This window comes from Lepidochelys olivacea, assembly GCF_965140295.1.
Source record: "Lepidochelys olivacea isolate rLepOli2 genome assembly, chromosome: 12".
Lineage (NCBI taxonomy): Eukaryota > Metazoa > Chordata > Testudines > Cheloniidae > Lepidochelys > Lepidochelys olivacea.
Window position 1 is genome coordinate 42,292,265 of NC_140422.1, and position 25,283 is coordinate 42,317,547.

The window sequence follows — 25,283 nt, forward strand, 5'->3', positions numbered from 1 at the left end:
TAACAGTGGTCAGTTATTTAATCCTGACTATAGTGTGATATGGCAGCAAAAAAAGGACACTACAGTTTTGGGTACATAGGTGAGGCCCCTAGTCTCCAAATGGGGAGGTGATAGTCTCTAGGTCGGATTCTGTCAGTGTCGAGCCCGGTGCAGGGACCACAGTGGGAGAGCCCCATAAGGAAGTTTGGGATTAAGACAACCACCACCTCCTTTCTGCACAGGGCTTGCATGTGAACGGCACCGTTCCAGAGAGGACACCAATGGCATGGCTTGGGCTGCTGGAGATGTGCTGATTCCTCAAATCCCCTCCTCAGCTTCCACCAATAGGAGTATCTCTCCCCTGCTAGAACTCTTCTTCTCTCTTGGGTAGAACCTGGAGGAAAGATGGCAGTGGAACGGTTGCTTGCCCTTCCCCAAAAGGCTGAGTTCTCCTGAGGCATAGCAGCCTTCAGTGGAGTCGGGAACAGCAGGGGCTGAATTTCACTCTTTCTTTGCAGCGTTAGTGGACCTGAGCCTCAATGTATGTTTAGTTCTTGGCACATCATTATCAGCAAGACTTTGACAAGCTGACGGGACAGCAAGGAAGAGTAACAAAGATAGTTATGGGACCACAGGGTTTAATTTGGGGAGGAATTAAAGGGTGGTAAATATGCCCGGTTTGTTTGAACAACCATCATGTGGGAGATGTGTGCAGTCCACAGATAGTCAAAAGGTGTAAAAGTCAAAGAGGAAGAAAAATTTATTTAGGGTTGTGCAGTGGGGCATAACATGTATAATGAGGTGAAGTTAAGAAAGTGAAAATTTAGGCTGAATATTAGGGGGAACGTCTGTCCTTCTGCACTAAAGATAATGTGCCGGCATGTAGCGAGGAGGCATGGCCTCCCTCTGAGACTGATGGGAAGGAATGGCCACACACTCTTATGGGGCAGTAGCCTGCTTACAGAAGGGGAAGGTATGTTTTATGAGAGGGCCGTTGAGCTACATCATGGGCTGTGGTAATCTTGGGCAGCGGGGGGGCTAACTAAATACTTGGTGAGAAGTAACAGCCTCAGCAGAAGTAGTGGTGAAGGAAAATGACGCTGTTTGTGGCCGGGGGAGGAAGTACTGGATCAGATGTAAATTAAGAAATGAATAATGATTTATATTTTTATTTAAATTGTAAATGAGTGACAGAGACAAGTCCTGTCTAAACTGTATCTTCCTTGCATCACTTCACCCTTTTTATTCCGGTTCTGTTTTCAGAGACCTCTGAGGACTCAGGAAAAGGCCTCCTGTCATCTGAGAGCATAGAGCACAGTGGAGAGTCCAAACCTGTTCCTGCCGATCAGAGCTCCACCAGAGAGGACTCTGGCTTTCTTTGCTGGAAGAAGGGGTGCAGCCAGGTGTTCAAAAGCTCAGCGGCCCTTCAGACGCATTTCAATGAAGTTCATGCTAAACGGCCCCAACTGCCAGTATCCGATCGCCACGTCTACAAGTACCGTTGCAACCAGTGCAGCCTGGCCTTCAAAACCATCGAGAAGCTGCAGCTTCATTCTCAGTACCATGTAATCAGAGCAGCTACTATGTGTTGTCTTTGCCAACGCAGTTTCCGAACCTTCCAAGCTCTGAAGAAGCACCTGGAGACAAGTCATCTGGAGTTGAGTGAAGCAGACATTCAGCAGCTTTACAGTGGGCTTTTGGTCAATGGAGACCTCCTAGCTATGGGTGATCCTTCGCTGGCTGATGACCATACTATCATTGTTGAAGATGATAAAGAGGAAGAGAGTGACCTAGAAGATAAACAGAGTCCTACTGGCAGTGATTCTGGGTCAGTACAAGAAGACTCTGGCTTGGAACCTAAGAGGGCCCTACCTTTCAGAAAAGGTCCTAATTTCACCATGGAGAAATTTCTCGACCCATCTCGCCCATACAAGTGCACAGTCTGCAAAGAATCTTTCACACAAAAGAACATTCTTTTGGTCCATTACAATTCAGTCTCTCATCTGCATAAACTGAAAAGAGCCCTTCAGGAGTCTGCTACTGGGCAACCTGAACCTACCAGCAGTCCAGACAACAAACCTTTTAAGTGCAACACTTGCAATGTGGCCTACAGCCAGAGTTCTACGCTGGAGATCCACATGAGGTCTGTCTTGCACCAGACAAAGGCTCGAGCTGCCAAGCTGGAGGCAGCTAGTGGCGGTGGCAGTAGTAACGGAACTGGCAGCAGCAACAGCATCTCTCTGGGTTCGTCCACACCAAGTCCAGTGGGTGCTAGCAGCTCTAATACCTTCACAGCCGCCAACACCAGCAGCGCTGGCCCAGCTCCCGTCCCTGGTTCACTCAAGCAGGGATCCGGTGAGAGTGTGGGAATCGCACCGTCGAGTAACCCCGTTAGCACGAACATCGCCTCCCCTTCCGAGCCTAAGGACGTCAACCGGAAGAAACTGGCTGACATGATTGCATCCAGGCAGCAGCAGCAGCAGCAGCAAGCTCAGACTTTAGCACAGGCGCAAGCCCAAGTCCAGGCCCACCTCCAGCAAGAGCTGCAGCAGCAAGCTGCCCTCCTGCAGTCTCAGCTGTTCAACCCTGCTCTCTTACCACATTTCCCCATGACCACAGAAACCCTACTCCAGCTTCAGCAACAGCAGCATCTTCTGTTTCCATTTTACATCCCCAGTGCTGAGTTCCAGCTCAATCCAGAAGTTAGCTTACCTGTGACCAGCGGTGCTCTGACACTACCTGGTACTGGTCCAAATTTGCTGGAAGATTTAAAGGCTCAAGTTCAGCTCCCACAGCAGAGCCATACACAGATATTACAACAGCAGCAAGGCCAACTATCTTTGTCACAGTCTCACTCTGTCCATATACAACAGAGCCAGCATCACGAGAAAAAAAACAAATCCGTTATTAAGGAGAAGGAAAAAGAAACCCAGAGGGAAAGGGAAAATGCAGAGAGGGGAGACAGCAGTTCATTGTCTAAAGAGTCTCTGCCTGACAACCTAAAGCCCAAAGACAAGAAAGACTTTGCCCCAGGCAATAGTTCAGAACCCTCCCTACTTCCTCCACGTATCGCATCTGATGCAAGAGGCAATGCCACAAAAGCCTTGCTAGAAAACTTTGGCTTTGAGCTGGTTATTCAGTACAACGAGAACAAGCAGAAGGTGCAAAAGAAAAATGGGAAGACAGAGCAGGGTGAGAACTTGGAAAAGCTTGAATGTGACACATGTGGCAAGTTTTTCTCAAACATCCTCATTCTAAAGAGTCACCAAGAGCACGTTCACCAACACTACTTCCCTTTTAAGCAGCTGGAGAGGTTTGCCAAGCAGTACAGAGAGCACTATGATAAACTGTATCCACTGAGACCTCAGACTCCAGAGCCACCTCCACCTCCTCCTCCACCTCCACCCCCTACAGCACCTCCTCAGCCAGCTTCCACTCCTGCCATTCCTACTTCTGCTCCACCTATTACTTCTCCTACAATTGCACCAGCCCAGCCATCTGTGCCACTCACCCAGCTCTCTATGCCAATGGAGCTGCCCATCTTTTCACCACTTATGATGCAAACTATGCCACTACAAACATTACCTGCCCAGTTACCACCTCAGCTTGGTCCTGTAGACTCTCTACCTGCGGACCTGGCTCAGCTGTATCAACATCAGCTCAACCCTAGCCTTCTACAGCAACAGCAGAACAAGAGGCCACGTACTCGGATCACAGATGACCAGCTCAGAGTTCTTCGGCAGTATTTTGATATCAACAACTCTCCCAGTGAGGAACAGATCAAAGAGATGGCAGACAAGTCTGGACTGCCACAGAAAGTGATAAAACACTGGTTTAGAAACACTCTGTTCAAAGAACGCCAGCGCAACAAGGATTCCCCATACAACTTCAGCAATCCTCCAATTACCAGCCTGGAAGAACTGAAGATAGACTCACGGCCTCCCTCTCCAGAACCTCAAAAGCACGAATACTGGGGAAGCAAGAGGTCCTCCAGGACACGGTTTACCGATTACCAGCTCAGAGTCCTGCAGGACTTTTTTGATGCTAATGCTTATCCAAAGGATGATGAATTTGAACAACTTTCTAATTTGCTGAACCTCCCTACACGGGTTATAGTGGTGTGGTTCCAGAACGCCCGTCAGAAAGCTAGGAAAAACTATGAGAACCAAGGAGAAGGCAAAGATGGAGAACGGCGGGAGCTTACAAATGACAGGTACATTCGAACGAGCAACTTAAACTACCAGTGCAAAAAATGTAGTCTTGTCTTTCAGCGCATTTTTGATCTTATCAAACACCAGAAAAAGCTTTGTTATAAGGATGAGGATGAGGATGGACAGGATGATAGCCAGAATGAAGACTCTATGGATGCAATGGAGCTATTGACGCCAACCAGTTCCTCCTGCAGCACACCAATGCCCTCTCAAGCTTACAGCACCCCCACATCCTCAGCTAATGCAACCTCTTCAGCCTTCTTGCAGCTCACAGCTGAGGCAGATGACTCCTCCGTGTATAGTTCTAAAATAGAAGCTACAGATGAGAAACCAAAGCAATCTGAACCTCCAAGTACACAGCAAAACCAAACTCAAGACAAGCAAGTGCAACCAAAGCAAGAGCCTCAGCAGCAGCAAGACCAAGGAGAACAGAAGACAAGTTCAACACACCAAAAGATCTCACCATTATCCCCCCCATCCTCATTACAACAACAGCCTCCGCCACAGGCACAACCACCCCAGTGTCCTTTGCCACAATCAAGCCCAAGTCCATCTCAACTCTCACATCTTTCCCTCAAGCCCCTTCATACGTCCACCCCGCAACAACTAGCAAACCTACCTCCTCAATTAATCCCGTACCAGTGTGACCAATGTAAACTGGCATTTCCCTCCTTTGAGCATTGGCAGGAGCATCAGCAGCTTCATTTTTTGAGTGCACAAAATCAGTTTATCCATCCGCAGTTTCTGGACAGGACGCTAGATATGCCTTTCATGCTTTTTGACCCCAGTAATCCACTACTTGCAAGCCAGCTGCTATCTGGAACTCTACCTCAGATTCCAGCAAGCTCAGCCACTTCACCCTCAACCCCAACATCTACAATGAACACTCTGAAGAGAAAGCTGGAGGAAAAGGCCAGTGCAAGCCCTGGGGAAAATGACAGTGGGACTGGCGGAGAAGAACCTCAGAGAGATAAGCGTCTAAGGACAACTATTACCCCAGAACAGCTGGAAATTCTGTACCAAAAGTACCTGCTCGACTCTAACCCAACACGGAAGATGTTGGATCACATTGCGCATGAGGTGGGCTTGAAGAAACGTGTTGTGCAGGTTTGGTTTCAGAACACTCGAGCACGGGAAAGGAAAGGGCAGTTTAGAGCTGTGGGTCCTGCCCAAGCCCATAGACGGTGTCCTTTCTGCAGAGCTCTCTTTAAAGCAAAGACGGCTCTGGAAGCTCATATCCGATCCCGTCATTGGCACGAGGCTAAGAGAGCTGGGTACAACTTGACTTTGTCTGCTATGCTCTTGGATTGTGATGGAGGACTCCAAATGAAGGGGGACATTTTTGATGGAGCAAGCTTTTCCCACTTGCCACCAACCAGTAGTGATGGTCAGGGTATTCCTCTTTCACCAGCAAGCAAAACTATGGAGCTCTCACCTCGAACTCTGCTTAGTCCGTCCTCCATTAAAGTGGAAGGAATAGAAGACTTTGAAAGCCCCTCCATATCCTCAGTTAATCTGAGTTTTGACCAAGCAAAGTTGGACAATGATGACTGCTCTTCAGTCAACACTGCAATCACAGACACTACAACAGGAGATGAAGGCAATGCAGACAATGACAGTGCAACGGGGATTGCAACTGAAATCAAATCAACATCAGGACCTAGTGAGGGCCTGACAAAGGCTGCCATGATAGCAATGTCTGAGTATGAAGATCGATTGTCTTCTGGCCTTGTCAGCCCAGCTCCCAGCTTTTATAGTAAAGAGTATGACAATGAAGGTACTGTGGACTATAGCGAAACCTCCAGCCTTGCAGACCCCTGCTCACCCAGCCCTGGTGCCAGTGGTTCAGCAGGCAAGTCTGGAGACAGTGGGGATCGGCCAGGGCAGAAACGCTTTCGCACTCAGATGACTAATCTCCAGCTAAAAGTCCTAAAGTCATGCTTTAACGACTACAGGACGCCTACCATGCTGGAGTGTGAGGTCCTAGGTAATGACATTGGACTGCCAAAGAGAGTTGTTCAGGTCTGGTTCCAGAATGCTAGGGCAAAGGAGAAGAAGTCCAAGCTAAGCATGGCCAAGCATTTTGGTATAAACCAAACAAGTTATGAGGGACCCAAAACAGAGTGCACTTTGTGTGGCATCAAGTACAGCGCTCGGCTGTCTGTACGTGACCATATCTTCTCTCAACAGCATATCTCCAAAGTTAAAGACACCATTGGAAGCCAGTTGGATAAGGAGAAGGAGTACTTTGACCCCGCTACTGTACGTCAGTTGATGGCTCAGCAGGAGTTGGACCGGATCAAAAAAGCCAATGAGGTTCTTGGTCTGGCAGCTCAACAGCAGGGCATGTTTGATAATACCCCTCTACAAGCTCTTAACCTTCCTACTGCGTACCCAGCACTACAGGGCATCCCTCCAGTCTTGCTCCCAGGCCTCAACAGCCCATCCTTGCCAGGCTTCACTCCATCCAACACAGGTGGGTTCTGGAACTATCATCTCTCTGCTCAAATGTGACATTTTCCCTGGTATTGTGTCTTCAGCACAAATGGCTGTTTCCTTGGCAATGCCTGAAATCAGGTTCATGAGCCCTCTGTTCTCTTATGTTAATTGGCAGGCTATAAAGAGTAGTTATTTTGCCTCTAGTTCCTTAATCCATGTTCTCTAGCAAGGCAAGAGACTTACTAACTCGCTGTGTCTCTCCATATCCGGTAGGCAAGTCCCTGTGTACTCTGGGGCAAGGACCCCTGCTTGCTTTGACACATCCTGTAAATTCTCCAGCACCTTCAAGTAACATGAAAATTGAAGCTTTTATTGAATTAAATATGAAAAGGAATAATACAGTCAAAACAATATCCGTTGTGTTGTTTCTTTTTACATTAAGTTCAATTTAGTGCTGCTCCCAAATTTTCAGTATATTGCAGATGTTTGTATTGACAACACAAACTGCATTGTAGAAATGGTGATAGAAAATCTGGTGGTTTTTAGCCTTCAGAGTGCCTTACAATAGTACCTACATGCCTATCCAGGCAGCCACGGATTCTTTTTGAGCAATAATTGGCAGTAAAAGGGAAATACAATTCCCTTATGGCCTACTTTCCATAAACAGAGAGTATGAATACTCCATCTTCCCCAGTGGTCCCTCCGTTCCTCTTCCTTCACCAGCTGGAGCAGTCATGGAAAGAAGGTCCTTAATCAGTTTAAACTTAGGCCATTTTTCCAAAAGTTTTTTCTTTGTCTGTTGGCATCTGGTGAATGCAATTTGAACTAGTGTATGTGAGCCTCCCCAGAAGATGGTAGCTCTCTGGAGGTGTTACAGCAGGGAATTTGCCAAATAACCCCCTGGCCCACCCCACTTTTCTTTGTTCCTGGAGGGCTGTGGTCCCCCTCCTCCATGGAACTACATACAGTCCCTGGCCCACAATGAGACATTGACTTAATACTGTAAGATCTCCCAAAGATATTGAAGGAAATTGCCATAGCTGTTACAGGACCCAAAAGGACTATGAGATTCAGCTCCAGAAGCTGCTCTCTGGTATAGTGCATGAATCAGGGATACCTTCTCCTAACAAGGAGACCCTGAAACTGTCCAGCATTAAACAGTTTTAAACAAGCTCCAGGGTTTGGAATACAGAGAGCTCGGGGCGCTTATTGGCGTGGCAAACACACCATTAAAAATCTTTAACCTTTTATTAAAGATATAGAAAAGAAGGGGGGAGTTGAAAGCATATGAAATGTAAAATAAGTAAGGCTTTCATTTTAACAACATCTCTTGTTCCCATTCCCTCTAGCTGAAGAGAGTTTTTTAAAAGGAAGCTCCTCCTGTTTGACAGTCTTTTAGATGGTTTTAGAGATGGTAATAACAGTGCTTTTTGGAGGGAAAAAGAGAACTTAGTTGATATGGTCTTAAGCTGTGGTTATTTGTTGCTGTTACAGTCCAATCCCATTTCCTAGAAGACAAAACAAAACAAACTCCCACAAGATAGGAGAGACAAGAACACCAAAGATTTGAAAATGCAACTTGTCTTTGGTGTTGATTCACATTTTGCAGTCTCACTGAGCAACACAGCCATAGCACGCAGTCTTGGCCACTCCCGAGACCTAGCAAACTTGTATCAGTGTCAGGCTAACTAGGGCATTGCTTTTGCTGCCTCTCTGGTCACAGACTTACAGCAGTGTTGCAAAACATACAGTCTTGGCCAGCTAAATCACACTGTCCTTAGACAGAAGGCAAGAGGAGAGAGGTAGGAAAGAGAAGAAATTAGATGGGGAAGGAAACAGACAAATGGAGCGGGAGGCACAAAGACTTACATCTCAGGTGGTGGTTGGGATTTAGCCAGAGCCACTGGAGGTGGTGATATCATCTGGGTTCCTCTCGTGGCCCAGTGTGGTCAACACATCTTTTGGGATTAGGATCACCAAGGTGCAAGGATGTGGTGGTAAATTCCAGAGCCCCAGGAGATTGTGGAGGTAGCAGCCGTGATGATGAAGCTCACTCCGTCTTTTCATTCAGCAATTGTTGCACTCGCATTTCCCGGTTTTCTCTGAAAAGTTTTTTCTTTTAAGGACTTCAAAAGGGAGTGATGGGCATAATAGCCCATGCTCTCATTACGTTCACCAATTAGGCCTAATTTCCAACACACCAATTTTGGATCACGGATTTCCAATCCCTTCCTCCTCTTGTTTACCAGGCATGATCTCAACAAGTCCTTGAGTGGTATCGTTAAGCCTATTTGTTTAGACTGTCTCCTCCTCCCCTCCTCCCCCACTCTTACTGATTTTTATAAACAATCTTCTGTAACAGGCTGAGTTGCACTTTTGTTACCTTTTCCCATCCACGTTTCTTGTTACGGGTGACTAGAACCATTTCATACATTTCCATCCGCTTTCCCACAGTTAGGCTCACAACTGAGATAGGCCTACTAGGCCCCAGTTATTACAGCAGTTCTTTGAATGGAGCTAGGGAAAGCACCTTCTACAGTGCCAGTGGTTTGAGGAAGCCACGTAGTAAGAAAAAGTGTTCTAGCAAAGACCCTACTATCGAGTCTAGCTGGAGCACAGCGTGTTTTCCCTGGACTATTGGGGTTTCAGAAAAGGACCTCTTCAGAATGGCCATATCATCTGCCTGAGAACACTCATCAGATTGGCATGGCCAAAGGAATAAGAGAGACCATTCTTTGAAGACTCTATAGGAGAACATGTCTGAGGACTTGGACCTGCCCTAAGTGCTGCACCTGACTGTTCTTCTTAGGATGTGTCAAATGGTTTCTGATTTGTCAAGCTCTTTCTAGAGCTGTCTTCTCCCTGGCACCATATGGACAAATCCTCCACAGGAGCCCCAATTCTAGACTAAGCCAATGCCATCAGACTGCAGAGTTCACAATTCCTGCCAGATCTCAACTCAGTCCCATAGAAGTCTTGAACTCAAGAAAAGCAAGTTCTTTAACATTCTGCTGCAGGTACACCTCAGAGGAGCACCAGAAGGCATCTTGGATAGCTACAGTGTTTTACCTAGGATTTCCTCAATATGGGCACAGTTAGAGCTTTTGGGACCTATGATCCTCCATCTCCTGTATTGGAAAGCGATGATAAGAGATCAGAGTCTCCTTTCCCCAGGAAGTCTCTTCCTCCAGGCTGCTGTCTGGATCCTGTAGCCTGCTGTTTCTGCATCCCTTGCAGTATTTATGCCTCAGTCACTCTACCTCAGAGGAGGAAGGAGAACTGGTGGGAGACCCTTTAGAGGCACCCTTTTTCCCTCATCCTGGGATGAGACTGTCTTAACTACTACTTCCTCTCCTCTGCGTGATGCCTAGGCCTTTCAGGGGCAAGATGGGCAGAATGGCGGTAGCTCTGGAGATTCCTGCAGTTGCCAAGTTCAAGAATTCACAGAATTCCAAGGAAGAGAGAGAGAACTTTCTAGCCTATTAATGAAGATCTGTTGAAACCAGCTAAAGAAGTCTGAAACACCCTGCCTCTGTTGACTCAGTTTCTAGGAAGTTAGATTGTATATACCTATGTGCTATATTCTATAGTTCCCCAGGGAAATATTTGAATTATTCTGCAAACATCCTTAGTTGTCGTTTCAGCCTCACCTAATGAATGGCATCTACTTCTGGGGACCCAATGGCAGGTCCTGCTATAGCTAAGCAAGCATAAAGGTGTGCTGGAGGACTCCACACCAGTTCTAAGAGATTTAGACCGTTGCACACCTTCCTGTTCTACTCCTCTCTTTGGGAACTGTTTATCCCAAACACAGAAAGCCATTTCTTTAACTCTTGGACCCTAGAGGTCATTGAATGGGGTGTTCTCCCTTAGGTTCAAAGCCATGCCAAAATATAACCACCTTCCCTTTTCAGGGTACTTTCTCAGAAGAAACTATTGTGAGAAGAGGTCTTGATCCTCATGATGAGGGGAACCATACAAGTGTGGTGCTACAGGACAGTGCAGGAAAAGTTTATTATACTGAAACGAAGTGCTGGCCTATATCCTATCCTGGACCTCCATGAATTAAACCAATATTTAAGGAAAATCAAATAATACATAGTTTCTTTAGGAAGCATAACCCCTGCTCTGCACCCTCAACCTTCAAGGTGCTACTTCCACATCTCAAGAAGGTAAAGGCACAGGATGTGCTTCAGGTTTATGATGGGCAGAAAACACTACCAGTGCAGGGCGTACCCTTTCAGGCTGGCAGCAGTCCTGAGGGCATTCCTCAAATGCTTGGTTTTACAGGTACGTCTGGTGTCTGATCTCGCAGGTACATCGATACCTGGAATACTGGCGTACAAGCTCCCAGTTTTACAGAGGGTAATTCATGTCCTGGAGGAGACTTGCTCCTTCTTTATTTCGTCTCAGTAGAGCATAGGCTGTCTTCTGTGATGGGTGCTACCAGAGAATGTCTTAACCTGGATACCTTTCTCTGCTCTCATTCGTTAGATAATAATTACAATCTGAGTTGACGGGTACACCAGGAGCTTTGAGTCTTCATAGTCACGGAGACCTGAAGAGTCCAGGCCCGTACAAATTTGCTAAAGATTTAAGTCGTCAGATTGGCTCTCAGGTCCCATTTCCCAAGGATCAAAGAAAATTCTGTGCAGATTCTCTCAGATACTATGGTTGTGGTATATTACCTGAACAGACAGGGAGTTTGTGTCAGGAAGTAAACCATGAGAATGATGCATTCACAATGAAGGACCCTTAAACACTATTTTAGCCAACAACCCCAACTCTGAAGGCTGCAAATCAGCATGAGTAGTTTTTCTGGATCTCACTGGCTCTTCTGATATTTGCAGGATGAGCTCATCATGAACTAGTTTGCTCCAAGTCAGAATAACCATGTCTAAAATTCTGCTTGAGAGCTGACAGGGATCCCCAATGCACAAGAGGCAGGAAGATTTGACAGGACAAAGCTAGTATGACCTTAGTTGTGCCAGACTACGTAACCAAAGATCATCCACTCCACCTCCCTCAAATCAAGATCCTTTATCCCATCCAAACAGCAGGGTGTTCACCTGACAGCATGACTTCTGAATTTCTAGGGCATGCTGTCTTCAGCTGAAGAGATTAGGGCAGCGCTGCTGGAGTCCAGAAAACCCTCACTAGAAGTTATGCTAGAGACCATGGCTTTGCTAACAGGGGCAAAGCAATTCTCAGCCATGGCGAAGGTCTGCTCCATCACTGTTTGTGCTTATCGTGTCCCTGTGAAAGGGACCCCTGATGGAACCATTTTACAGGCTCTTAAAAGCATATGCTGTCCCATTCAGGGGTTTTACTGGTTCTTGTACCATGTATTTCTTCCTCTATCACTTCCTGCTGAAGGTCTCAGTGTTCTCAGAACGGCAGACCTTGTTGGCCAACCCACCTTATACTGCATTGGTCTGTCTTAAGCCTCAGCTCAAATTTCTAACCAGTATTGTATCAGATTTTCACTTTGGACTATGTCACTATCTTTATTTGTCCCAAAGCCCCATCAGTATCCTGGGGAGATGAGGCTACATACTCTGGCCATTTAAAGCAATCAGCTGCTACTTAGAAAGGACTACCCTGTTTAGAAGTCAAGCAGATTATTGGTGGTCTTTAGAGAAAACTCCAGAGGTCGAGTCGTCTCAACTCAAAGGCTGTCTAAGCATATAAAACTGTACATCCAGGAATGCTATGAATTAGCTGCTGCTCCTGTGTTTGAACATCTCAGGGCTCACTGAACTAGAGAACAGCATCTTCAGTGGCACTATCCATATTATGCCCTCATCTGAAATACATAGGCTGCTACACAAAGCTCAATTCACACCTTCACAAATCATTGTTGTCTCAAGACAGCATCCAGAGCAGATGCTGGCTTCAGAAGGGCATTGCTTCAATCACTGTTGAACTCTCCAGGGCTCCTTAGCCCACATCCTCAAGCAGCCCACTGCTACTCTCCGGCAGTACACCTTTGTGAAGGCAAGGAAAGGATCACTTACCCAAGGTAACTGGTCCTCTGAGTGAATTGCCTCCAGAGAGCCACAGTGACCCTCTCTCATCTCCTTCTCTTTGGAAGTCAACTGTGAGTGAGTCTTGTGGAGGTATAGTGGAATGGGGGTGGGGTGTTTACACCTTTGGTATATGGATTGCAGCATCAAGGGAATTGCACACACCTACAGACTGCCAGCTGCCACTCAAACGGTTCCATTGCAGGCAAGCACCTCCTTTGGTAGGTCTGGAGAACCCAGAGTCCCCACTGCTAAATAATCCCTTCTTTAGACAGGTGGAAGGCCTTTCAACCTTTGGAGTTGGGGGCGGTTTGGGACTGGCACTGAGAGGGGATGCAGTTCCTCTTTCCTTCCTTGCTGTGGGCAAGAGCAAAATTGACCTGAAAATATTTGCAGTTCTTGAATCCATTGCGTCCCACTCCAGCCACTCTTGACAGCAGCAGTCCACCCAGCTGCACCAGCCCCAGTATCGATCTCTGCATCCAGCAGTGGGTAAGTATGTGACTGGATGTGCCTGCTAAAATCAGGAGTTAGGATGTACCTACACGGCAGTTCAATGCCCGCGTTGGCTTGTGGGGCTCAGGCTGTGGGCCTGTAAGATGCGGTGTAGAGGTTCGGGCTTGTGCTGGAGCCCAGGCTCCAGCACGCTTCCATCTTGCAGCTCCCAGAACTCAGGCTCCAGCCCCAGTCTAAACAGCTACCCGCAGTCTTACAGCCCCATAGCTCCAGTCCCGCAAGCCCAAGTCAGCTGACCCAGGCCATCTGTGAGTGTGTTACTGCAGTGTAGGCGTGCCCCTAGATGGTTAACGATACTAGCATTTAAATTATTATAATTAGTTTTCAGAATCCACAGCACACAAAGATAAATGGGGCATTTTGCACCTCACTGAGAGCTACTTGCCCCAGTTCTTGACTGTATTCTGGCCCTTATGCTGCTGCTGTGGTGTAAAGGAGCTAGAAGCAGCTGGCTCTCTCCTGCCAGGAATGGCCTTATGCTGCCCCTCTTGCCCTGACCCAGCTCAGGCTTTGGAAGGTACAAAGGTGACCTTTCACCTCCTGAGCTGTCTCTCCTAAGAGGCACAGCTTAAAGTCAGGCCTATTTCTGGCTGTCTGCAGTATTTCCTGATTCTGCATCAGTTTGCGCTCAGTTCACCTTTGAACAGTTTGTAACTGTAAGGCTGGAATTTCCCTAAACGAAGGGTTAGATTCTGCAGCACACATCTGCAGGAAGGGCTGGATGCTGCAGCAAATCTCACAGCTGTGGGATCCCTGAAAACATGGGCCCTACCTATGAGAAAATGAAAGCGTTTGTTTTATTTCCCCTTAAAGGCATCAGGAGACTTTTCCTTTTCAGGTGCTTGTGTGCCAACGGCAGTGGACAGGACTGATGCTATAAGCCCTTTCAGCAGAACTCCCTTTGCCCGAGCTATTAACAACCGTAGAGTGAAGATTCACAGCCCTGGAGACTATATTGTTACTGGCTATCCCTTCTGCTGGGAAAACTAGCCAGCTTCATGTTCCACTATTAATCCATCTCCTTTGTGAGGATATATTAGGGTGCATTTACTTCCACACACAATACTAGGTTCTTGCCTTAAGGGAATATCTAAATACCACATAAACTTTGGAACTACATCAAGGCTGTATGCCCAAAGCCTCCCACCCTGGTAAGGCAGAGGCAGCATTAGAGGTTTATGGATCCATGAATTTTTACCCAATAAGGACAGAAGAATTTAGAAACTCAGTCTGTTCGGTTCTTTGCGATAGCCATGCCTCGCTCTCCCTAGTCTGGAGAGAGTTTAAGAAGGTTGATCCTTTCTGATATTCAAAATGACTTTGCTTGGCACAGGTACTTTCCCTTCTACTCTTGAGCCCTTTGGACGAAGGAACAACTGCGACTTGTGCAGCTGTAGAAGAAGTCTCTGTCAGAGACATCAACGATGAGTCTCGTGTGCATTACGACAGACATTCAGAAAGAGTCAAATTGCTACTGTGAATTTTCAGTTATTTGGAAGAAATTGAAACAGCTTCCTCTGCTGCCTAGTAAATTACCTGTTTCTAGTTACCCCACTTCATATGTTGTTTTTTGACTCACCAGCCTGCCCAATCAAGGGAAGCTTCTAAGAGAAAGGGAATGTGGGGTTACTGGTTTCCTTTGAGGCCTTCTTTGCACTCGGCCTTTTTCCCCTAACATTTCCCACCAGTTTTAGTAACAAGGGTTAAAAAGCCAGCACGTCTACACTTTTTCTACCACCAGTAGAGCTGCACCCATGGGAAATTTCAGGGGGGAAGACTAGTGTAGACAAGTTCCATGGTGCAGCTCCCTCAGGCTTTTCTTCTTTCTGCTTCCCCAAGCTGGGACTTTCCTTGGTTTCTTTTCCAGTCAGGGAAAAAAAACAGGCCTAGAATGCCAAGGTACCACAACTTTGTGTCGGCCTGGGGAAGCGATTGTAGCAGACTCTGCTATTCCACACCCCAGGAACCACCCATAAGTACCGCGCACCTGGGAAGGGAGCTGGGGTCCCTTCTGCAGGAATAACTCCAGTTTGAGAAAGACTTTGATAAGAGTATGCAGCAGAGATAAGTGAATCATGTGTAGGGAATAATTTATTCTGTGCAGTTTTGCCTTTCATTTGTTTGCAGTTTGTCCACAAACAGATGCTGGTTTTTTTTCTCAAAAACTATCGGGTGAAAATCTCTGGCAAATGCCGTGTGCTCTGTGGCTTGTTGTTAATGTCATGTGCTCTGTGGCTTGCTGTTAAAGCTGTGTTATTTAGTTGTGATACATCACAAAAGGCACGTGGTATTGTTTCTCTTCCCTCAATGCAGGAGGGTAACCTTTATAATCAGATAAACATTCACAGGCAGTAAATCTTAAATATACTTCCGGCAGGTATCCATGCTGGTAAAAATGACCCTTGCGAAAGCTGACCAAATGTGGCAAAAGAGAGCTGTGACACAAGCAAATTTATTTAGATTTCAAATTAATATTTATCCAGCTCTAGTATTTACTGCAGGAAACCAAGTGTAAGAATGTAGGAATTGCCAGTCTGGGTCAAACCAGAGGTCCTTCTTGTCCAGCACCCTGTCTCCAACAGTGGCCAATATCACCTGCTTCAAAGGAAGGTACAAGAAACCCTGCAACTGGCAGTGACAGGAGAACATGCTCTTAGAGGAGGATCTCCTAACCCTCATTAGTCAGAGATCAGTTTATGCAACTGTCTCTCAGTGGGGAGTCCTCCTTGTGTTTGGAAGACTGGTATTCCATAATTGATATGGGACATGAATTGGAAGGAAGTTAGTTAGCTCTGGTATGAGAGGGGATAACTTTCAGATCGGGTGACGTGGGATGATCTGGTTGGCCGGCACCAAAACAGGAAATGGAAAATGACTTCATGCTTTGATGTGACTGGGCACAGCTTTTGGTTGGGACAGAGGCAGAGGGTAAGAGTCGCCAGTACTGACCAGAGCAGATCCATCCATGAGAATGCTCCAGTTATATCCCTGCCGAAGGAGTTACCTTACAGTTCTCCTATTCCATTGGTGATGTCTGACTAACCACAAGCTCTTCTGGCTGTTGTGACACTGGGACCATATGTAGTATTATCACCAGAGGTAGGGTTGCCAGTTTTGGTTCGACTTATTCCTGGAGGTTTCATCACATGACATAATCTTTAATGGAAGATTAATCTTTAATTCCTGGAGACTCAAGGACAATCGTGGAGGGTTGGCAACACTACCATAAAGGAGTCACTTGTGCTTAGTCCATAGCAGCACACGCATAGCTATTTATATTTAAAAATCCCTTCTGTGGGGTTAATTACTTCTATTCTTACAAACTAGCATTTCTAAATTGAGGCCTGTGCCTAGTCAGATCAGGCTGTGTGACTGATTGTTGTATCTCAGAAAGGCCAGCAACGAGAGGACCAAGGATCTGAGTTGCGGCTCCAATCCTATTATTAGCATATGTCTAATATTCGCATACTCAGCAGCTAGACATCCATGGCTGGCCCGGACCAGCTGACTGTCTCGTGGGGCTTGAGCTGCAGGGCTATTCCATTGCTGTTAAGATGTTAAGGCTCCCACCCAAGTCTGGGACTCTAGGACCCTGCGAGGTGGGAAGGTCACAGAGCTTGGGCTCCCGCCAAGCCTGGAACATCTACATAGCAATGGAACAGCCCCATAGCCCAAGCCCCAGAGGCTTAAGTGAGCTGGCATGGGCCAGCCGCAGGATTTTCTTTGCTGTGCAGACAGACCCCCTAGTGTTTGTTTGCAGTGGAGCCCACGGTGCACTAGGCGATGTACGGACACACTTCGATGATTTAACTGGGAATTGGTCCTGCTTTGAGCAGGGGGTTGGACTAGATGACCTTCTGGGGTCCCTTCCAACCCTGATATTCTATGATTCTATGAAGACGGCATAGTCCCGCCTCAAAGAGGTTAGGCTGAGATTTTGCAAGCTGCTTACTGGTAATTGGCCATCAAAATGCCAGGTACCTTTGAAGATATCTGCCTTACACTCTAAAAAGAGCTGACAGGGAAGGGAAAGGTCATTGTGGTGACTGGCTGCAGCCTGGCATTCAACATGTGATAAAGCGTGGCTTTTAGAAACAAACTCTCCCAGTTTGCCACTGAACACTGGTTCCTTCTCAGGACAGGAGAGGAGAACAGGGGTACACATTTGCTGCTTTTGCCTCTCTGAAGTTTAGAGTTTTCCCAGCCCTTACAATTTGCAGTGCACAATATTCCTCGCTTAGCTAGCTGATCTGGGATTGGATGGTCTGACTGCCTAAGGAAGATGTTGGCTAGTGAAAGAGTTGTGGATTGTTGTCTCTTTACCTGCCCCTCTTGTTATCTACGATGGTTTCCCAGCTGTTCTCCCCCCATCACCAGCTTTTTCACTTGCTTTTCCAGTCCTGTGGCTGGACACAACAAACATCATATCACTTTATACATGAAAGAAGTTACAATGCAAGTGCTTATTCCTTTCTGCTGGTTTCCCTGGCCTCGCCAATATTCCTCTGGCTGCTCTCTCTCCGACCCCTTGGACACCCTCCAGCAGTTCCTAAATAATGGATTGTGGCAGACATTCATCTGTCCTGGCCAAATAAGGGACATTCCAAGCATCTCTAGTATCAAGGGGATTCTGTACTTCATATCCATGTAACATTTCCCAGGAAAGCAGACACTTGTCTGCATTCTGCAACCATTGAGAGGGATTTTAACAAACTAAGAAAAGAGCGTGGGGGCAGGGAGAGGTCTTCCAGTGGTTGGACACAGGCGTTAGGGGAAGATCTGCTTTCCTCAAGGAGAACAGTGGGAGTCAGTGAACTCGCAAAAAAAACAAGAAAAGGAGGGCTCCTCATTTGTACCTGTTCTAGCCGGTTCTTTTGCTTTTCCCCTCCCCTCTCTTGCTCTGCACCACTCCTTTCCTTCCCTGTCTGCCCCTCCTCCATTCTCTTCTTTCCTGCTGTTTGTCATTTTGAAATATCTTGAGGCTAAAACTTATTTTCATTAGCAGAAAAATAATTGCAGCACCTTCGCACCCAACCCCCCCGCATCACTGCTGCTGTCCAGCCATGGCATTCTGCCAAGTCAGCACTGCCCTCTCCCTCTGTGGCTGGCAGGGCTCTGCCTGTAGCCAGAACAGGTCAGGACAGTTGGGCCTATTGCTGTGGGAGTGGTATGGGAAGCTGATCTCTGGTGCCAGGTATTAGGCAGCTAAATACGGTGAGTCTAACAGCCCTGTCGCCAAAACTAGGTAGGGAAAGCAGACAGGTGAACTCATTACTCTTCGGTGTTTAACTGGCCTGTACAGTTTGGGCTCCTGACAGTCTTTACTGTATGTGTGAACACCCCCTCTAGGAGGCAGTGCAATGCTATTGTCCACATTGTGCAGAGGGGGAACTGAGGCACAGAGAGGCCAAGTGACTTTGCCCAAGGTCCCAAAGGAAGTCTGGCTGAGCAGGGAATTGAATACAGGTCTCTGGAGTCCCAGGCTAGCACCCTGACCTCACGTTTCTAAAGTACGTTGTAGGTTAAAAGTGTCACTTACAGAGCTGCTCCCCTGAAGCCAGGCCCATGGCTGAGCAGCCGGCGTCAGGCCTGTCCTGCTTGCGGTGACGCTGCCGGGATCCAGCCTGGCCCGTGGACTGACCTCCCTGCTCAGCCATAGCCCCCAGTAGGGCTCTTAGACCTGCACGGTGCTGAGTGATTTTATTGTTGCTTCCCCCCTTTAGCTTTAACTTCTCCAAAACCCAGCCTGATGGGTCTGCCCAGCACAAGCGTCCCTTCACCTGGCCTTCCCACGTCTGGATTACCAAATAAACAGCCCCCCGCCGCGCTGAGCTCCCCAACTCCAGCACAAGCACCCGTGGCCCTGGCCCCGCAGCAGCAGCCGCGCAAGGATAAGGAAAGTGAGAAGATGAAAGAGAAGGAGAAGGCGCCTAAAGGGAAAGGGGATTCCCTGCCGGGGCCCAAGAAGGAGAAAGGAGAGGCCCCTGCAGCGACCCTTTCTGCCCCCCTGCCCACCATGGAGTATGCGGTGGAGCCTGCCCAGCTTCAGGCTCTGCAGGCTGCCTTGAATTCAGACCCCACAGCCTTGCTTACAAGCCAGTTCCTTCCCTACTTTGTCCCAGGCTTTTCACCCTATTACGCCCCTCAGATTCCTGGGGCCCTGCAGAGCGGGTACCTGCAGCCCATGTACGGCATGGAGGGCCTGTTCCCTTACAGCCCCGCTCTGTCGCAGGCTCTGCTCGGCCTGTCCCCCGGCTCCTTGCTGCAGCAGTACCAGCAGTACCAGCAGAGCCTGCAGGAGGCGCTGCAGCAGCAGCAGAGACCAGTGCAGCCGCAGCAGCCGCCGAAAGTGCAGCCGCAGCCCAAAGGAAGCCAAACCCCAGCCCCCCCGGGGGCTGCCCCCCCCGACAAAGACCCTGCCAAAGAATCCCCCAAACAGGAAGAGCAGAAAAACGCCCCCCGTGAGGTGTCCCCCCTCCTGCCCAAACCCCAAGAAGAGCCCGAAGCAGAAAGCAACAGTGCGGACTCCCTGTGTGACCCCTTCATCGTTCCAAAGGTGCAGTACAAGCTGGTCTGCCGCAAGTGCCAGGCGGGCTTCAGCGACCGGGAGGCGGCCAGCCACCACCTGACGTCCCTCTGCTGCTTCGGCCAGCCTGCGGCGAGCCTGCAGGAGATGGTGCTCCACGTGCCCACGGGCGGGGGCCAGGGCAGCAGCTCGTACCAGTGCGTGGCGTGCGAGAGCACAGTGTGCGGGGACGAAGCCCTGAGTCAGCATCTCGAGTCAGCCCCTCACAAACACCGAACAATCACCAGAGCAGCAAGAAACGCCAAAGAGCACCCCAGTCGATTACCTCACTCTGCCTGCCTCCCCGATCCTAGCACCGCATCTACCTCGCAGTCTGCCGCTCACTCAAACGACAGCCCCCTAGCCCCTCTGTCCTCCTCCTCCTCTTCAGCTTCCCCCCACGCCTCCAGAAAGTCTTGGCCTCAAGCGCTCTCCCGGGCTCCACTTGGGAAGCCGCCGCCTCCTTCTTTCCCTCCTCTCTCCTCATCTCCAACGGTTACCTCAAGTTCATGCAGCACCTCAGGGGTTCAGCCCTCGATGCCAACAGACGACTATTCGGAGGAGTCTGACACGGATCTTAGCCAAAAGTCAGATGGACCGGCTAGCCCGGGGGAGGGGCCTAAAGACCCCAGCTGCCCGAAGGACAGTGGTCTAACTAGTGTAGGAATGGACACCTTCAGATTGTAAGCTTTGAAGATGAACAATACAAAAATGAATTTAAATAAAATTAATAACAAACCAATTTCAAAAATAGACTAACTGCAATTCCAAAGCTTCTAACCAAAAAAAGAAAAAGAAAAAAGAAAAAGCGTGGGTTGTTTTCCCATATAACAATGCTGGTGGGTTTTACATTTTTTTTTCTTTTAATAAAAAAACAAAACAAAAAAACCTCTCTTACATTTGTCCTTTTGAAGGTCCTGTTGGTCTGGGAGACAAAAGTCCAAACTGCCTCCTTAATGTCTTTGGAGCTTAAACCCCTTGTATATTGCCCTTTTCCAATAATGCCCCCACATTGATAGCACAGCAAAGGCCGGCATGCACTGTATGGGAAAGCAGCCCACCGGGCTACAGTTTAAATTTCTTGCTATCTTAGCATTCAGATACCAATGGCTTGCTAAAAGAAAAAAGAAATGTAATGTCTTTTTATTCTCAGGTCAATCGCTCACACTTTGTTCTGTTTTCAGAATCATTGTTTTTATATATATATATATATATGTGTGTGTGTGTGTGTGTATGTATATATATATATATATATATATATAATTTTTTTTTGTTTGTTTTGGGTGTTTTGTTTTGTTTTTTGTTCCAGAAAAGAATTTTGTTTTGTTGGGTTTGGGGAGGGTTGTTTTGGGCTGGGGGGGAGGTTGTTTTTTAATTTAAAATGGGCAGAAAGTATTCAAGAGAAAAACAATGTGAACTGCTTTCGCTTTCTGGGGATTTTAAGGGTAGCTTTTCTGATGAAGCCAATTTCAAGGGGAAAAGTTAAGCACTCCCACTTTTCAGAAAAAAAACACAAAGAGTGTTGAGGACTTGGAGCTTAAAAATAAGTTTTAAAACAACTGACTTTCTGTATTTATGATAGATATGACCATTTTTGGTGTTGAGTAGATTGTTGCATTGGAAATGAACTGAAGCAGTATGGTAGATTTAAAAGAAAAAACCCTTTTGTGTACATTTAGCTTTTGTATGGTCCAGCTGACGGCTTCTCATTTGATGTTGTCTTGTTCATTCCTAGCCAGATAGATTGCAATCCATTGACTCGCCTAAGCTTTTCTCCCCTTTGTACCTTTATTCCCCTTTCACCCATCCTGTAATCTTCCACTTATGGTTACTGCCTTCATTTCTTAGAGGGTGGTTGCATAATTATTTTATAAAAACTAAAGAAAGAAGTTCAAAGGGTTTTGGGGGTCAGTAGGATCCCTTGCAGAATATTTTTTGTTGGGGGTTTGAAACTTTTTAAGACATATACATACGATTTACCTATGTCTGTTACCCTTGTGCACTTATCTCTTATTTTTCGTTTTCCTTTTTTCTCTTCCTTTCCTCATTTTGTAAATGCTTCAAAGATTCTGTTCCTAAACTATAAGCGTTTGTTTGTGTAATTAGGCTGCACTCTGTTCCTTCTTTTAAAATAACTTTTTGTTACATTTTTTCTCAAAAAAAAATTCATGCTTTAAATAAAATCCAAAGACATACCCTTTCACCACTGGTGCAGAATGAGCAAAAAGGTTTCTTTTTACATGAGAATTTGTTTCTGATTTAAACAAACAAAACTAAGTTTAAATAAAGAAAAGAATAAAAAAGTACCCAGGTTGTTATCTGTGCTTCTTCTGCAAGCAGAGAGGCAACTCTTTATGAAAATTCAACATACCAAAACACAAGTTTTTACTTCAAAGATTTGTCCTTGTGTTAGGCAGTCTGAGTGGTGAGAGACCCAGAGGTGCAGCCCGCAAAGAATCAGATAGCAATGTACAGAAAGCAAAACAAAAAACAAAACAAAAAAATCCCATATGTGAGGCACTTGTGTTTATGTTAATCTCTGTGTTCCTGTTAGTGGAAAACACACACACACCCACACACACACACCCCTCTTACGGTCTGGACTTTAAAAGAAAAACTTTGTGCTGCTAAAATGTAGATTTTGGAGACAGATGCTTGCTATTTCACTTCCCTAGCCAAATGTCAACAGAAACAATCTCCCTTCCTCCCCACCCTTGAAAGTGTGAAATCATTCACCCTGTCATCCTCCTTATATTTCAAAAGGGAACTTCGAAGACTGTGAATGCAGGTTCCATTGTTCACCCTCTGGCTTCTTTTCCCAATGTTGAAGCCACTCATCAACTTTTCAAGAGACTGGAGCATTCCGAGATATGAAACGCGGATTTCATTTTTTTAGCCGGGACTCTTATTTTTATGAATTTTTGTTTTTAGTTTAATGAAAGACTAGATCTTGAAATGTTGTACATATTTCTAACTAGGCTGATGCACAGTGCAAATTCCTTTTTTAATTGTTTTTTAAGTAGACAATACTAAAGAGAGTACCATCTAATATTCATACGAGTATCCAGTTGTAGCATAAGGTGTCAAAAATTAAAACAAGTACACAAAGCGTTTGCTCTTTTAACAAACTGTTTTCTTTTAACAAAAGTTCTTGTATTTCTCCCTGTGTTTGAGATGAACATTTTTTAAATTTCAAAGTTGTACAGTTTTTTGTTTTCCATTATTTTATCTTGTTTGTAATTCTATGATATATATATATATATTCAAATATATATATATATTTTTTTGCCATTTAACTGTTGTATGTTACTCTGTCTGTATCATATAGAAATATTTTGTTTGTTTTGTTTTTGGTTCTCTGTGTGATACAAGTTAACAATTTAACACTACCTTTATCTGTCAAATTCTGCTAGGTATCTTTTGAAATCTTTTCTTTTGGTTTTTATTATGTCGTTTGGTCATAGTGCAATTTCTCTCTCCTCCTTCTCCCTCTTCCTTCCCACCCACTAAAAAGTGTTTTAAACTTATTTTCTTATATTTTTTTCCTAAATATTTCTAGATACTCTTTCAGTCTGAGATTGTCTCATCCTTTTGAAGTGCCATGCAGCAGTGGCTGCAGGGCCTGCTCGCTTTCTCCAGCCCAGGCTGAGCTACTGTGCTCTCACTCGAAGTGAAATTGATGAACATCAGAAGGGTTAGGGTTGCCAAAGTCTGATTCCTGCTGCAGAATTCCCACAGGGGTTGAAGGTGTTATGTGGACTCCTCGGTTGTAATACTGCTTTAATCGCAGATGAAATGAGTGATGGTTTCAACCAAGTCCTTGGAGGATAATTTTCCCCATCAGATCACTATTCTCCCCCCACCTCCATGTCTTTTAACACACTGTGGTACAGTTAGCGGTCGCTGCTCAGGAGAGGCCCAGAACTAGAATACCAGGTGTGGTGCCAGTCAGGGTTGAGATGCATACAGGCTGTGTTGGGAAACTTGCATGGTGCCTGTCTGCTCATACCAAGCCAATCTGTAGCCGGCGCTGTTAGTCTCTCACTCTCATGAGCACTAAAATTCATGCCAGTAATTCAATATCTGTCTACACTTCTGCCCTTCAGACTGGCCTTCACTTGAGAATTTGCACCTCTCTTCTCCTTGAGAGGCTATGGGAAGGGGGTCATTTTCAAAGCCTTTTTAAAAATTTCCCCATAATATAAATTTTTCTATTTCAAATAGAAAAACCCACAAAGTGGCCTGGTGCTGGACACCAATCCCAAAGGGAGCTCTGAGACCCGAGTAGCTGGTACTACTCAGTCTGCTTAGAACAGCACCAGATAGAACCCTAGAGCTGAGGTCTCCTCCCTTCTGCTTTTCCTAGAAAAGGGGGAGGTGGAAAACCCCCACAAGGAAAAGATTTTAAACACAGCACAGAGCCGATTACTGTTTATTTTTAAATTAAAAGCTTTTTAAAGAGGCGAAGATGGCCAAATTTCTCACACAACAGTATGAAATACACTGTAAGGCATGTGTTTAGAGGGCCAACCTGCGCCCGTGCAGCAGGCAAGGCAGGAAGATGCAGACAACAGAGAGGCATTAACACAAGCCAGCACAGTTGATGTTTGTGAAAATATATTTTGCTTTTTTTAAAATAAATTAACTAAATTAAAACATTTTAAATAGAAGCAGAAATTTGGTTGGTTTGTTGGCTGAGATACTGCCCACTGTGAAACACAAAGCTTTGACTATTTTTTTGTTTGTTTTTGGGGGGCAAGTTTGGGTAGAACAGAAAGCGTAAATGAGGTGAAGAGGTATATGAACAGCCTTTGCAATGTACAAATAATAGAGCAAGTGAAACCAAAAATGATGTTCTTGGTGTTTTTCTATAATGTAGTCTTGTTAGCTTTTTTGTTACTGTAACAATGCTGATCTCGAACTGTACCAAAATACATGGAGACGAACAGAAACAGAAACCACATGGAACTTTCAAAACTTTAAAAAAAAAATTGTCACAAAAACTTTGTTGTCATAGTTAAGTTGATTGTAGATGGTAATTGAATATACTCCTTTGAAAATATTTCATCAAGTATGTTTCCTGCTCATTGTGATACATTAAAAAAAAATGAGCAAAAGCTCTTGTCTCCGATGTCCCCGGGTGTGTGAAGGTTTTGTGTGTCTGCATGCCCGTGCGCTCGCTGGTAGGACTGTGTGCGTGCATGTTTGTGAATTCATCTGTGTGCATGAAATTAGATGTTCATGGAGCTACTTGTAGGCACATGCCCCTGGTGCACTCACAAGTGTGTGTGTGTGTGTGTACGTGCATAGTCATTTGCCCTCACAAGCATGTGGGTGTTTGTGTGCCCATGGGCACTGTTTGCATTAGTGTGAGAGTGCATGGTTCTCAGCATGGAGTCCAAGTGTTTAATGAGCCAAGTAGCACCGTTCGTATTACAGCTTTGGGATGTGTTGTGTATGAAAAGGGCATTGTACAAGTTGAATTTTACCAAATGATTGTGTAAGAAATCTGGGCACATTACTGTAATTAATGGATAGAAAGACAAA

General features: G+C 46.1%; 1 protein-coding gene across 3 annotated transcripts in view; it reads left to right on the forward strand.

Moving 5' to 3' along the window:
* Positions 1-22,931, forward strand: part of ZFHX3 (zinc finger homeobox 3) — a 279,269-nt gene extending 256,338 nt beyond the window's left edge. For 2 of the 3 annotated variants that reach the window (XM_084644865.1, XM_084644863.1), the window contains 2 exons: positions 1,243-6,666; positions 18,895-20,956. In XM_084644865.1, coding sequence (XP_084500991.1) covers positions 1,243-6,666; positions 18,895-20,423 — 6,953 coding nt within the window. In that variant the 3' untranslated portion in view covers positions 20,424-20,956. Of the gene's footprint in view, positions 1-1,242; positions 6,667-18,894; positions 20,957-22,499 lie in introns of those variants that run through there. The other variant, XM_084644864.1, reaches the window with a different exon arrangement.
* Positions 22,932-25,283: the final 2,352 nt, after the last annotated feature.